General features: G+C 42.2%; 1 protein-coding gene across 14 annotated transcripts in view; it reads left to right on the forward strand.

Moving 5' to 3' along the window:
• The window catches only part of NRXN3 (neurexin 3), a 1,536,364-nt gene that overhangs the window by 1,116,602 nt on the left and 406,820 nt on the right, over positions 1-12,942 (forward strand). For all 14 annotated transcript variants that reach the window (XR_007243535.1, XM_048485034.1, XM_048485036.1 and 11 more), the window contains one exon: positions 2,996-3,177. Coding sequence is in view for 13 of the 14 variants with exons in the window: in XM_048485034.1 (XP_048340991.1) it covers positions 2,996-3,177 (182 nt within the window). In the remaining variant the exon portion in view is untranslated. The remainder of the gene's footprint in view (positions 1-2,995; positions 3,178-12,942) is intronic.

Consider the following 12,942-nt stretch of genomic DNA (forward strand, 5'->3'; position numbering starts at 1 on the left):
CACCTGTCACAACAAACCAGTTTCACTAAAAGAACAAAAGCCAGTATGAATTTATATTCCCTCTGCATCCATCTGTTGTGTACTTGGGTACCTTTCTAGCTATCTTTATCATGTATCAATTTGTGTTGTGACATGTTGTGAGCCAGTGTAATGTGAAACATATTAACGAGCTCATAATTGAAGATGGGATGATCATCAAGAACCCTGCCATTCCAAGTGGCCTGTTTGAATTGCCTACACATGGAGAAAAGCCATGATTATTTGTTATTACAAACTGCTCTAATTAATACAAAGAGATGGCAAGTATTCTTATATTAGGCAGGCGCTGCAAGATGTCTTACACCCACAACATCAGAGCCAGAGGAGAATCGAGGAACTCAACAGAATTAGACACACTGGTTTGCTATTCCATATAATCAGTGGTGGGATCCAAAAATGTTAATAAAAGGTTCCGATGGTGGTGGGATTCAAACAGTGGCGCTGCTGCACATACGCCCCTCCAGTCCCTATTGGGCAGGGAGGTTGCTTTAGTAACCCCTTCTCGGCACTCAGAAAAAAATTAGCAACCACTTCTAGAGAAGTGGTGAGAACTGGTTGGATCCCACCTCTGCATATAATGTGTTGATAATGAGGTAATGCAGTTTCCTAGAAAGCCTTTCAAGAGCGGGCAAGCATTCATTCTGTTTACATGACTGTACTGCAATGCAAGGCCTATAAAAAGTATCAAATATGTTTAGTTTAGAGGGGGAGGGAATATTGTGCGGAGCATAAGTTGCAGGCTCGAAAGAAGTGGTAATTTGTATTCATCCATAGGTTTTGAACAGAAACAGGGGATGCTGTAGCTCAAAAACATTCCACGTTGTGACTATAAAAACGTATGAGGATTTGATTATCTGCCTTCTCCACTCCCTTAATGAATTAAGTATGACCACGGCTCATGTAATTGTGGGAAGCAGGGAGTGTATTAAATGCATCTCTTTGCATGGCTGAAATATAGACAATTGACTGTCTGCATGCTTTGAGCTACCAAGTGGAACACTGACCCCATGAACACTCGTCAACAGATTCCAACCAGTGTTGTAATAGGTGAGACAGTGAGCTTTAACTGAGAGAAGGTGACTGGCCTTAAGTCCCCCAATACGTTTTGTGCCTCATTGGGATTTTGAACCTGGGCCTCCCTACTCAGCCCAGCCCAGCAGACAGAATAGCACTCTGGCTCATGCGTGCTTAAACAACATTAAATATATGTGTTGTTGTTTTCTCATAATGCAGTGGTTTTCATACCGTACTTCAGAAAACCCTGAAATTCTTTGAAAGCGTTTTAGTTGTTCAGCAATGGAACGTTCGCTAATAGAGGATAAGGGTCCCTAAAAACAGATTGTCTGGCATGTGCAAGGAATCCCCCCACTCTTTTTAAAAAGACTTTATTATTATTACAACATATTGGAACAACTAGTAAATTTAACATCTATATGCAGAACTCACATTTAGATGTAATTTCTAATAAATTGTTTCTATTTTAGGTTTCATTACATGCTTTCAAAATAGTTCTTATTTTAATGTAGATCAAATCTACATTTACTTATCAAAGAAGCTTCTTTTAAAACATTTCTTTCTTGAATCTTTCCCTTTTTGCTTTAATTCTCATCTGAGCCTTCAGCCATGTATATGTAAAAGACATTCAATTTTTCCTGAAATTCCGATCTTGGTCTGTTATATATATAGGATATTAGACTTGCCGTGACACCATATTTTGCCAGTTTGTTTTTCCATTCTTCCAGAGTTGGTCACTTTGCTACAAATATTATTCTTTCCACTGTTACAATATATTTTAGGGACCATCACAAATTTAATTTTTGCTTCATGTGTATTTTTCTACAAAGTTTTGCATCCATTTGACTGTACAGTATTTTACCTGCTCAGTTTCAGTGTCATACTGTAATAGAATTCTATATTTTTTCATAACAAATGTCCTGTATTTGTAGCTATTAATTGTTTAAAGTCTGTTTTCCATCTTAGTTGGCCTCCCTCTGCACATATGCAAGGAAATGTTGGATGTGTTCAGAAGGGCACTCACAATTCATCTGGATTCTACATGAGGTCCAGTGGATGTGGCCAAGTGTTCTATATGAACCAATTGTGTGCCTTCACAGAATTCTGTGGACTTATGGGAAAAAGCCCTTGAAGGGAGAGGCTTTTCTTGTTTTTTTTAAAGGTATCAAAGCAGTTGCTACAAACCATGATCAACATTAGCAGATGTGATCTGTATTATTTAAAGGGGAAGATTTGCGGGCCTATTACAAATTCCTGAGAGCCACCTCTCTCCTTTCTATGCCCATCATTGGAAAATCCTCAAAGGAAGCACCATTTATCATTTTGTGGTTTCCTTGTTAATCTCATGTAGCTTTACAGGAGCACCAGAAATAACCTAATGATTTATTCCAGTTATACTGAAGAAGCAGTATAATTTAAAATCCAAGTTCACTGAAGATTAGAGAATCTTCTAAAATTCGATAGTTTCTCTTGTGGCTTGTTGGCTTCGGCAGATGAAAGGCATAGTGGTCTCCCTTCCCTAAACTGAGGAAAGGCAGATTAGGAAGTCAAGCACCACCAACTCTAGTACACAATCATGAGAGAGAGCAGATGTATTTTCATGTATGTGTGAGAGTTGTGAAATAAATTTCAGCACAAAAGAAGCTAATCCGGGTTGTTCATCACACTACATGAAGGCTTTTGAGAGGAAACACAGTATCAGCCCTGTGTTCTTATGCAGCAGAGTCTGGAAATGTTCATGGTTATCTCTTTAGTGTCTCCTTGGTTATTAATTCATTTGGTTCACATCTTTAATTCAGGGTGACACTCTGCTTCCTAGACCTTGGACTGCATCACTTTCATTAATAGCATCTTTCTCTTCAATGTATATTGCTTCTGGCTCTGCTATCCTGACGCAGCTGGATAAACTAACCCTTGCTTTCTCTTTGGCACTATTTTGCAGCTGGAGCCACATATATCTTTGGGAAAAGTGGAGGCCTCATTGTATATACCTGGCCGGCAAATGACAGGCCCAGCACAAGGACAGACCGCCTTGCAGTCGGGTTCAGCACAACAGTGAAGGACGGTATCTTGGTCCGAATTGACAGCGCTCCTGGCCTTACCGACTTTCTGCAGCTCCACATAGTGAGTACAAGATTCCTTTTGACTCATGCTTTTGGTCCAGTTGCCATTCTAAATCTTTTAGGTCAGTTCCCGTTACCTACAACTGGTAACCTGTGAGACCTTGCTGGGAAAAAAAAATAAAACCTGCTATCTAATTGATCTGAAACAGAGTAGGTGAGAATAAATATACTGTTGCTAGTCATGCAGAGATATTGTAATTGGATTGCATTGAATATAAGTCCATTTTCCACTGTTAATGTGATTCTTTATGAACTACTGTAGCTTTGTGAGGTCTGAGGATGCCATGCCGTCGGTCGGGGGAGGCATGCTTCGGAATTCTTTTTCTCTGTGTGTTTCTAAACTTTATAGGACATCTTTCCAGAATTCAGTGGAATTATGAGCCCTAAGGAGCTGGTAGCTTTGAAAATGTTGGCTATATTTCCTAAAATCAATTGTCCTGTCTCTTGAGTTATATGGGAGAACATGTGCAACCCCTTCCCCAATGTATGCGTTTTGCGTGCTCAAGATCTATATGTTTTATTTAATATTAAAACTTTAGTTGTGGCACCACATAACTACCAAGTACCCTGAAAAATTTCAGCCCTCAACATAGCCCATCTGTTGATACTTAAATCCAAAGATTGGGTTTGTGAAGAACCACAATGTATTTTTCTACAAACCTGAGAGACCTACAAAATATGTGGGAAAATATGCTTACCAAAAATAGAGAGAGGGTAAATTCCTCTCAAACAGATTAATGTTGTCTGTGTAGGTGCAGACAGCACATAGAGTAGTGAGGGGAGGGGGACATGGCTGTGCCACTGAGGCCTCTTCTCACCTGATTGACAGGCAGGTGGCCTGGTGGGGGAAGAGGACCGGGAGCTGTCAGTGCTCCCCCCAACATGAAGTCTGGTTCCGCCGCTGCCACCTCTCTTGAGTGGGCATGATATGAGGACTCAGAGCTGCTAATTCTACCAACCCCCACCCCACCCCAAAGGCAACAATGACAGCAAGGGGCAAGGAGTGGAAAATCGCACTACTCACCTTCTCTGCATGAACCAAGAGGAAGGAGGGCTGGTGGATAGTCAGATCAGGAGGGATGGTGGTGATGGAGAATGAGCAGGTAGGTGGGCAGATAGGCAGAAGAGGGAGGTTACAGGCAGGATTCTCTCTCGCCTGTGAGGTTAGTGAGTAGGTAGGTGAGATTCTGAGGGTGGAAGGAGTCTGAACAAAAGGCTGGATGGTGGGATCCTCCCAGCAAGTCTGGTGGATCCCTGCTTGTCTGTACAGGATTCTAATTTTGTCATTATTAATTAGAAACAGTCAGTTGGACCCAGCAGCTTCTATGGCTACCAATCTTGATCCTCCTTGATCTGAGATTGCAAATGCCTTAGCAGACCAGGTGCTCAGGAGCAGCAGCAGCAGCAGCAGAAGGCCATTGCTTTCACATCCTGCACGTGAGCTGCCAAAGGCACCTGGTGGGCCACTGCGAGTAGCAGAGTGCTGGACTAGATGGACTCTGGTCTGATCCAGCAGGCTAGTTCTTATGTTCTTATGACAACGTTATGTTTATTCATTTATTTATTTTGAATTCTTTATTCTTATCCTAACTGGAGCAGTTAAGGCATATCCATACCCAGTTTTATGCTCAACAATTCTTGTTATGTAACTGGAGCCAAGAAATAATGGCTTCTCTCAGCAGTAAATATCCAGTGTGGCATCTCATTTAAGACAAGGCTAACATTAAGCCATTTATATGTGTAATTTTGTCTAGAAATCACCATAGCTGTACCTTGATAAAATGCTGGCATGCAGTTTTACACGTGGGGACACATCTGCATGTGGGATATTGCATATCTGTAATCCAGCATTGGCCTAGATAGCAGCTATGCTGACATATAAAGAGTTTGTACATATGTGCCAGTGCATGGGCTGAAAGAATAATTTAAAATGATGCCTGCACTGCGTAGCACCTGCACTGCTTAATCCTTTCCATGTGGCCATCATCATAACATTAAATTATATTATAAGAAAGACTTCAGAGCTCCCCCAAACCCATTCCCAGTGCTTTTGGGTTTATTATTTTAGTAATCACTAACAACTTTGCTGCCATGCCCCTTCCTTCTTTTGTGCTGGAGCTCTAAGATACTAGTGTATGGATTTAGCATATCGCTTGTGGTCACTGATAATGCTATTGCAAAACCATATGGCATGAAGTGTTTCACATGTTTCTTGTCAGTGCATACAATTTCCTGTAAAGATCTTTCCATTTTGATGCTGTTATTTTAACCTTGAGCTCCGTGTTTGGCTTTATTTGTATAATTGAGCTGTGGTCAATTTTCTTGCCCCATTTAGGGCAGCGATATTTCCCTTTTCTGTTGTCGAGGGTGGTCCTTAAGTTGATGTCATTTTACCCACCTTTGGTGGTGTGACTTGAAAACATTTTTAAATGATCTGGAGTTAAGAAGTGAAGTGTCAGTAAAAGAGGATTCCATGAGATGCACATACCTCCAGTGGTTAACATGAGGAGCAAGTGAAGGGATGAGGTCCTCACATATCTACTTAGTGCTATGGGGGCAGCTTCCACCCTATGCTGAACACTGTTCAGTAACCTTTGCCTTGACATCTGCATGCAACTCAGAGGAATCATGGGACATTTAGTATCACATAATTTTTCTATTTGCATACCAGGTGAAGGGACCACAAAAAGGTATCTTATTAATTTCTTTTGTGGATATAATTTATGGAAAATCCATTTGGATTCATTTTTTAATTATGAGCCCTTTAGACACTCTGGAGATTTATGTGCTCAGGCATCTGTTTTGTTTGACAAGAATCTATAACCTCCGAAACCTTTTCCCTCCTGATTTACAGTGCAGATGTGAGCGAGCTGGCAGCCTGGGGAAAATGGATGATGCGCCCTCCAGAATGACTCGGCTCATGAATTTCTAGGCACTTATATTGCACAGGGCTAAATCTTGGTGTGTGTGTGTGTATGTGTGCATGAGAGACAGTAAAATGCTTGCTGTTGTTGAGCAAACTTGGGTGTTCATATGGATAATCTAGATTTTGAGTTTAAGAAGAAGAAGGGCAAGTAGTCTACTGGGTCTGGATTGGGGCCCCAGGCTCAGTGCTTTTGTGCAGACATTCACCTTTATCTGGCTGCTGCTGCAGTGTGATTTACAGCATGGAAAAAATGCTCATGGAGAGTAAACAGAGAGTGAGCGGGACAGCTGTGGCTTATGATGAATATTGTACTGCTTTTGTCTACAGGGAGAGATAAATCACCTGCCTGTGCACCGAAACTTTATTTTACTGTCTTTCATTTGGGTATTTATGGCAAACTATCAGTGCACCCCAGTTTATCCTCAATAGAGTTATGAAAGGAGTCGATTGACTCTAGTTTAATCGATGGTTTCGGAAGGCACTTGAAGTGTGGAGGGAGAGATCACCTTCTGATTTCTGGAATGAAACCCCAATGCAAGTGCATTACCAATGACTTCTAGAGTGTCTAGCACATCAGATATTGCTTGTTAACTGACAACAGAACATCAAGAACAAGAGCATTACAGAAGTGCCTCCATGACATATTGTTTTCAATAAATCTGGGTTCATAAGTAACATGTTTTTGTGCCTCTGAGTTGAGAAACTTTACATTTCATAGGTTAGTTGTAGGAAGACAACTCTGCCTATTTATCTGTCACATTTTTGTCCTGCTTTCCCTTCAAGGAGCTCAGGGTATATGATGCTCTCCCTCAACTCATCCCCTCAACAATCCTGTGAGGTGGGTTACTCTGAAAGACCATAACTGGCATCTCAGCAAGCTGTACTGCAGAGAGGGGAATTCACCCTGGATCATCCACATGTCTGTCACTGTAATCACTATGCCACACTGTCTAACCTGTTTAGGCCATCTTCAGCCTAGGCCAGGTTTCTCTCCCCCCCCCCCCCCCGCTTGCTCTTGTGCCTTTAAGAGCACAAAATACAGAGTCACGTAAGCAGGTGAAGCTTGGGCTTGCTTAGAGAGAAGCCTGGGAAATGGTGCTCCAAGCCCTGATATCATTTTTTTATAGCTGGAACCATTTGGCATTATGCCATATCAAATTGTCTCGCTGGATCTCCAAAGAAGCTTCAATCCCATCTTTGTTGCTGCTGCTACACCTGGTGTATAGCTCAGTGCAGCAGTGCAAGAAATAACTCTGTGATGCCCCGTAGCTAAAGATGATGGATTTCTGATCCCCAGCTGCATTCAACCAGCATGGAGGCTCAGCTCACTGATACGGGGATTCATTAACCACCCACTCAACAGACATCATATGCTTAAATCCTTGGCACTTCCAACTGCTGAATGCTGAGAACTACTTAATGCTGTCTTGATGGATATAAAGCAAAAAGAAACTGTAGGACTGAATTATTATCAAGGGCAGAGCTGGTTGGAGGAGTCGCTTGCCAGACAGAAGGTGCAGGTCTGGAAGTGATGTCAGAATGCCTTTTCCCTTGGGCAAAGTTGATCATTTGGAATTAGAGAAATAGAAGTGATGGGAATGAAAGCAAGTGGTGTCAGATGACCCTACTTATTTATGTCAAATGAGCTTTAATGGCATGGGCAATTAAGGAAGGGTTTTTCCCCCCTGCAGCCTTACCAGTCAAAATATTTTCTTGGGTTAGCCACCATGGATTAATTTTAAAGTTAGGGTAGGAAATGAGATTTGCTATCATGGGGGAGGTGCTCCAGACCACCCACAATCACAGCATTTTAATCTTTGCATTTAGTGCGGTTTAACGACAGGTGATACATTGACTCGTGTTAAATTTCCAGGATCAGAAAAGACAACCTCTCTGATTCCCATCTATTGGTCAGGGAATACAGTTTTCCTTCCAGCCCCCTGTTTGAAGTGTGACCAATGTGTACTTCTCATTCTAAAAATTTCCCACAGTAGTAGAAGGATTTTTTTTCTTCTAAAAATGGTTTCAAGACAATGAAGGAAGTGAAGGAATGTTTTCCCTTTGAAGCTGTTTCTTGAATATGTCACACTGCTATCATTCATAAGCTGTCCGGTTAAATTCATTTATCACATCAGCCAATTATCTAACAGAAAATGGTGCACTGTTGAGGCGTTAAGCATACACATTTGCTAAAAACTAATTGTGCCAACTGTATGTGAAACACACACACACACACACACACACACACACACACACACACACACACACACACACACACACACACACACACACCACCTAGTGCCCAAGTCCTTACAGCTTGTTTTTACAAATCTCTGATGAGTTAGAAAAAAACCAGCAACATGCTTACCGGATCCCCACAGCAGCCCCGGCTCCAGCCATCATCGTGGAATTACCGTATATACTCAAAACCAAGGGGAGCTATTTCAGCATTAAAAATGTGCTGAAAAAGTCGGCTTGTACTCGAGTATATATGGTAGTTTTGGAAGCCTTGTTGAGCAATTCCATTTACTTCAGAGGGGTTTCTGGAAAGTAAGTGGACAAAAAATGCATTTCCGGAATCAGACGTCATGCCTGCACATCTTTGTGCCCTTCTCTGTCCCATCGGGTGACGTCACATCATGATGTTTACTAATACTAGGCAGATTGCTTACAGGGTAGTTTGCCATTGCCTGCCCCATTCATCTACACTTTAGCCCTAGTAAGCTGAGTGCTCATTTTACTGACCTTTGGAGGATGGAAGGCTGAGTCAACCCTGAGCTGGCTACCTGAAACTGACTTCCCCATTGGGATTGAACTCAAGTCCTGAGCAGAGCTTTGACAGCAGTGCTGCAGCTTACCCCTCTGTGCCACAGGGCTCTTTACACACACAGAAAAAGAACTGAATACCAAAAGAGACAAAATTAAATGTGCCCTTCATCAACTCTTCTGGATTCCTAGATTTTACCACTGCCTGCCTTGTGGCATCCAAAAAAATCATATTCCCAGCTTTCTCTATAATGGATGGCAGCAGGGAGCGGTAATAATTTAGTGACCACTTAAATAGAGAAGCTGCTGCTTGGAAGAAATTAAAGCAGGGCAATTAATATTTTAATTTACCCCCGGCTTGCTGTCTGATGAGCCTGTTGCATGAAAGGTTAACCGCTAATTGATGTGAGTTGAACGACACTGAAATAGTTCCAATATAGTTAGTAATTTTCTTCTTTTTTTAAAAAAAGCAGAAACATAACATTAATGACCAGCAGGAATAATCAACTACGACCCCTCATATTAGAGATCATAATATATTTACACAATGCCTTTCATTCCACAGGATCTTAAAGAACTTTGCAAATAACTAATACGTAGGCTCATTCTTCACTAAAACACTGCCATCTGCATGTCTTGAAACACTTGCAAGGAATGGTATTTTTAAAATGTTATCTAATTAATCTCCACAACGTGTCTATCAGAGACAGAAAAAGAAAGAGAAAGAAGTCTAGCTTATGTATGTGGAAGTGTATTTGATGAATCAGAAGTGGGTCTTTTAGTGGATCTATGCTGGTATGATCTGTGATACATTAATCTCATATTCCCATATTTTCCTAAAAGGAAGATGACCCTGAATGTAAGATGAATCCCCTTAAAGTTCTGTACAAAATAAGTTCTTTTGTTACTGTACGTAACTCTAACTTGTATGAAAATTAAAAATGATTCACCCTTTCCCCTTTCTTATGACACACCTGGGGGAAAAACATTAGGGTAAAGTCAGTATAAGGAACCGTGTGGCTCAAAGTGGCAAGCTGCTGTACTGTACTCAAAGCTCTGCTCACAACCTGAGTTTGATACCAACTGAAGTCAGATTCAGGTAGCCAGTTCAAGGTTTACTCAGCCTTCCATCCTTCCAAAGGTGGCGAAAGGAGTACTCAGCTTGCTGGGAGTAAAGTGTAGATAACTTTGGAAGGCAAGGGCAAACTACCCTATAAACACTGTCTGCCTAGTAAGTATTGTGATGTGATGTCACCCCATGGGTCAGCTATGACCCAGTGCTTGGACTACCTTTTACCTAAATACAGCTTGTGATCATGTTAATGTAATTAACTCAATGCACAGTGTATATAGTTTACATCTGTGATAACAAAAATCTGTCTACTTTTTGTTTTCTAAAACTACTAGGCATGCATAGGTAACATCACACATTTGTTCCATTTATGACAGATCAGCAGATGAAGATTCCCTTCAAGTCCCCTCTTCCATTCTGACAAATATCCCTAAGATGCTTGACTAGAACAGTATGCTGTTAGTACAGTCCCCCAGCAACACCTTGATTGGCTCCACAGTGCAACCAGGACTTCAGAATTTTGTACGCCAGGCTGCCTCTGTGAAATGTTCCTGCATTCTAAAATAGAAAGCAGAAGAACAAGGAGTATTTTAAACAGTTTTACTCTAAGGAGCAACTCCAACAGGTTTATGCAAGCACTCTCAATCAACTGAACGCCTTACTTGAACATGTGACCACAGAAGGCAAATATGGGGAAATATACTGAAATTATAAATTCTGTCACAATACTCCGTACAGTTTTGTTTGAAATTAATCAATCTGGAGTATTCCTAGCTACTAATTTTCACCATGCTTCCTGTGGGCACAACTGGGGATGCGGCTACCAGATGCGCACGTTGGGCAAGGTGTTGTAGAAGACAGATTTTTTTTTCCAGCAGGTGCGACATTTTATGTAGGAATGAGAAAAAGCATCACTGACTGAGATTTACTTTTTCTACAACAGCTTATCAGGTACAAAAGAGCTGTCCTGCTTTAATTAGCTGTTCATTCTAGCTGAGTTTGAGTCAGACAAACTAGGACTAACGCTGGCTAGAAGCAAGAAAGCCTTGAAGAGCCAAAATGATTTGTCCATCACAAAAAGTTGCCTGCAGTCAATTCAGCATCTGGAAATTCTGGGCCACATTGTGACAAGATGGCAGCAGATGGGTGGTTAGTTGTGCTCACACTTAGAAAGGTATAATAGGTGGAGTTTGAATAGTTTGAATAGTGGCTCATTAGTGAAGCATCTGCTTAGCACATGGAAGGTCTCAGGTTCAATCCCTGGCATCTCCAATTAAAGATATCAGGAAATAGGTTTCATAGGTGTCAAACTCACAGCCCTCCAGATGTTATGGACTACAGTTCCCATCATGCTGGCAGGGGATGATGGGAACTGTAGTCCATAACATCTGGAGGGCTGTGAGTTTGACACCTGTGGATGAATGCCCTTGACTTGAGATCCTGGAAAAGAGCTGCTCATCAGAGTAGACAATAGTGAACTTTCTAGAACAGTCTGACTGGGTATAAGGCAGCTTGATGGGTTTGTGTGCACTGTTGATGCTGGTGGGAGTTTGTGCAGTCTGTACCTGTCCTGCCCAATCCATCTTTTATTTCTTGATACTTCAACATCAAGCAAAAATTGCCGTATCACAGATACCAACTTCAGGTGGCAATTGCTGTTTTGGGTGAATGGTTTGCAGTTTATGTTGTCTGGACTATTTCAGCTTTTATCAGGCCTTGTCTTTTTCCTCAGTATCTCTCAATTTGATAACATGCACATCTGACTATTCAGTAATCTCCAGAAAGGAGAAATATATCATTTTCTGCCTGTTTTACTACCCCCAAAAAGACATTCCAAAGGTTGCCTTTCCTGCTCCGCATGGTCCAATTGGCCATGCTGGCAGGGCTGATGGGAATTGTAGTCCATGAACATCGGGAGAGCCCCTGTTTTAGACTATGTGTCACCATCCCTCAGCTTGGACAATGCTGATGCCAGGATTTTTTTTCCAGAAGGGGTGTCCCCAGCAGCTTGTCTGTCACAGTGGGCCTCACCTTCCTCTTCATTGTCATTGGCTGTTGCTGACATCCCTCCAAAATGAGCTGCCTCTCAGTTGCCTCTCCTCTGGATAGTGGTCGTGCCTGGCCTGCATCTAGGTTGGGTTGAGAAATTCCTGGAAATTTGGGGGGGAGGGGCAGCGGTGGAACTAGAGAGGATAGGGTTTGGAGGCAGGAAGGAACTCAGTGGGGTGTAACGCCTTAAAGTTTGCCCTCCAAAGCATCCATTTTCTCCAAAGGAGCAGATCTCTGTAGTCTGGAGATCAACTGCAATTCAGAGATGTCTCCAGGCACATTTGGGGGTCAGTAGCCATAATTGGATCCACTCTCTACCGCACAGGTGTCAAACTCGTGGCCCTCCAGATGTTATGGACTACAGTTCCCGTCATGCTGGCAGGGGATGCATCATGCTGGCAGGGGATGCTGGCATCATGCTGGCAGGGGATGATGGGAACTGTAGTCCATAACATTTGGAGGGCCGCGAGTTTGACACCTATGCTCTACCACTACCAGAGAGAGAAGACAGGCAGGCAAAAAGGCCTGGGGTGGCTGCTGTTGCATCTCCTTCCTGCCACTACCATTTGCTTGGCCCTTTGGGGCCCGAAGGAGAAAGTAGAGAAGTTGTGGGAAAAAATGAAGAGGAGGAGCCTTGAAAAAATGGCAGACTCTAAGTGACTGCATTTTTCTCACAGAAATGCTGTCTTATGCTGAATCCCTTGGTCTGTCAAGGTCAACATGGTCTTCTCTAACTGATAACAGTTCTTCCGATTCTCATGTAGAAATCTCTCATGCTGACTATCACCTGATTGAAAAAGAAAAACAAAAATCTGTAGGTTCTAGGGACTGAACCAGGGATGTTTCTTGTGCCAAGCCCTCTCTTCTGAACTGTGGCACTACCTGCATGTTCTGTGGCTCAGAAGGCTAAAGGTACAGCTGCAGTGATATACATCCATGTGTGCAATTCATTT

The sequence above is a fragment of the Sphaerodactylus townsendi genome, linkage group LG02 (assembly GCF_021028975.2).
Source record: "Sphaerodactylus townsendi isolate TG3544 linkage group LG02, MPM_Stown_v2.3, whole genome shotgun sequence".
Taxonomy (NCBI): domain Eukaryota; kingdom Metazoa; phylum Chordata; class Lepidosauria; order Squamata; family Sphaerodactylidae; genus Sphaerodactylus; species Sphaerodactylus townsendi.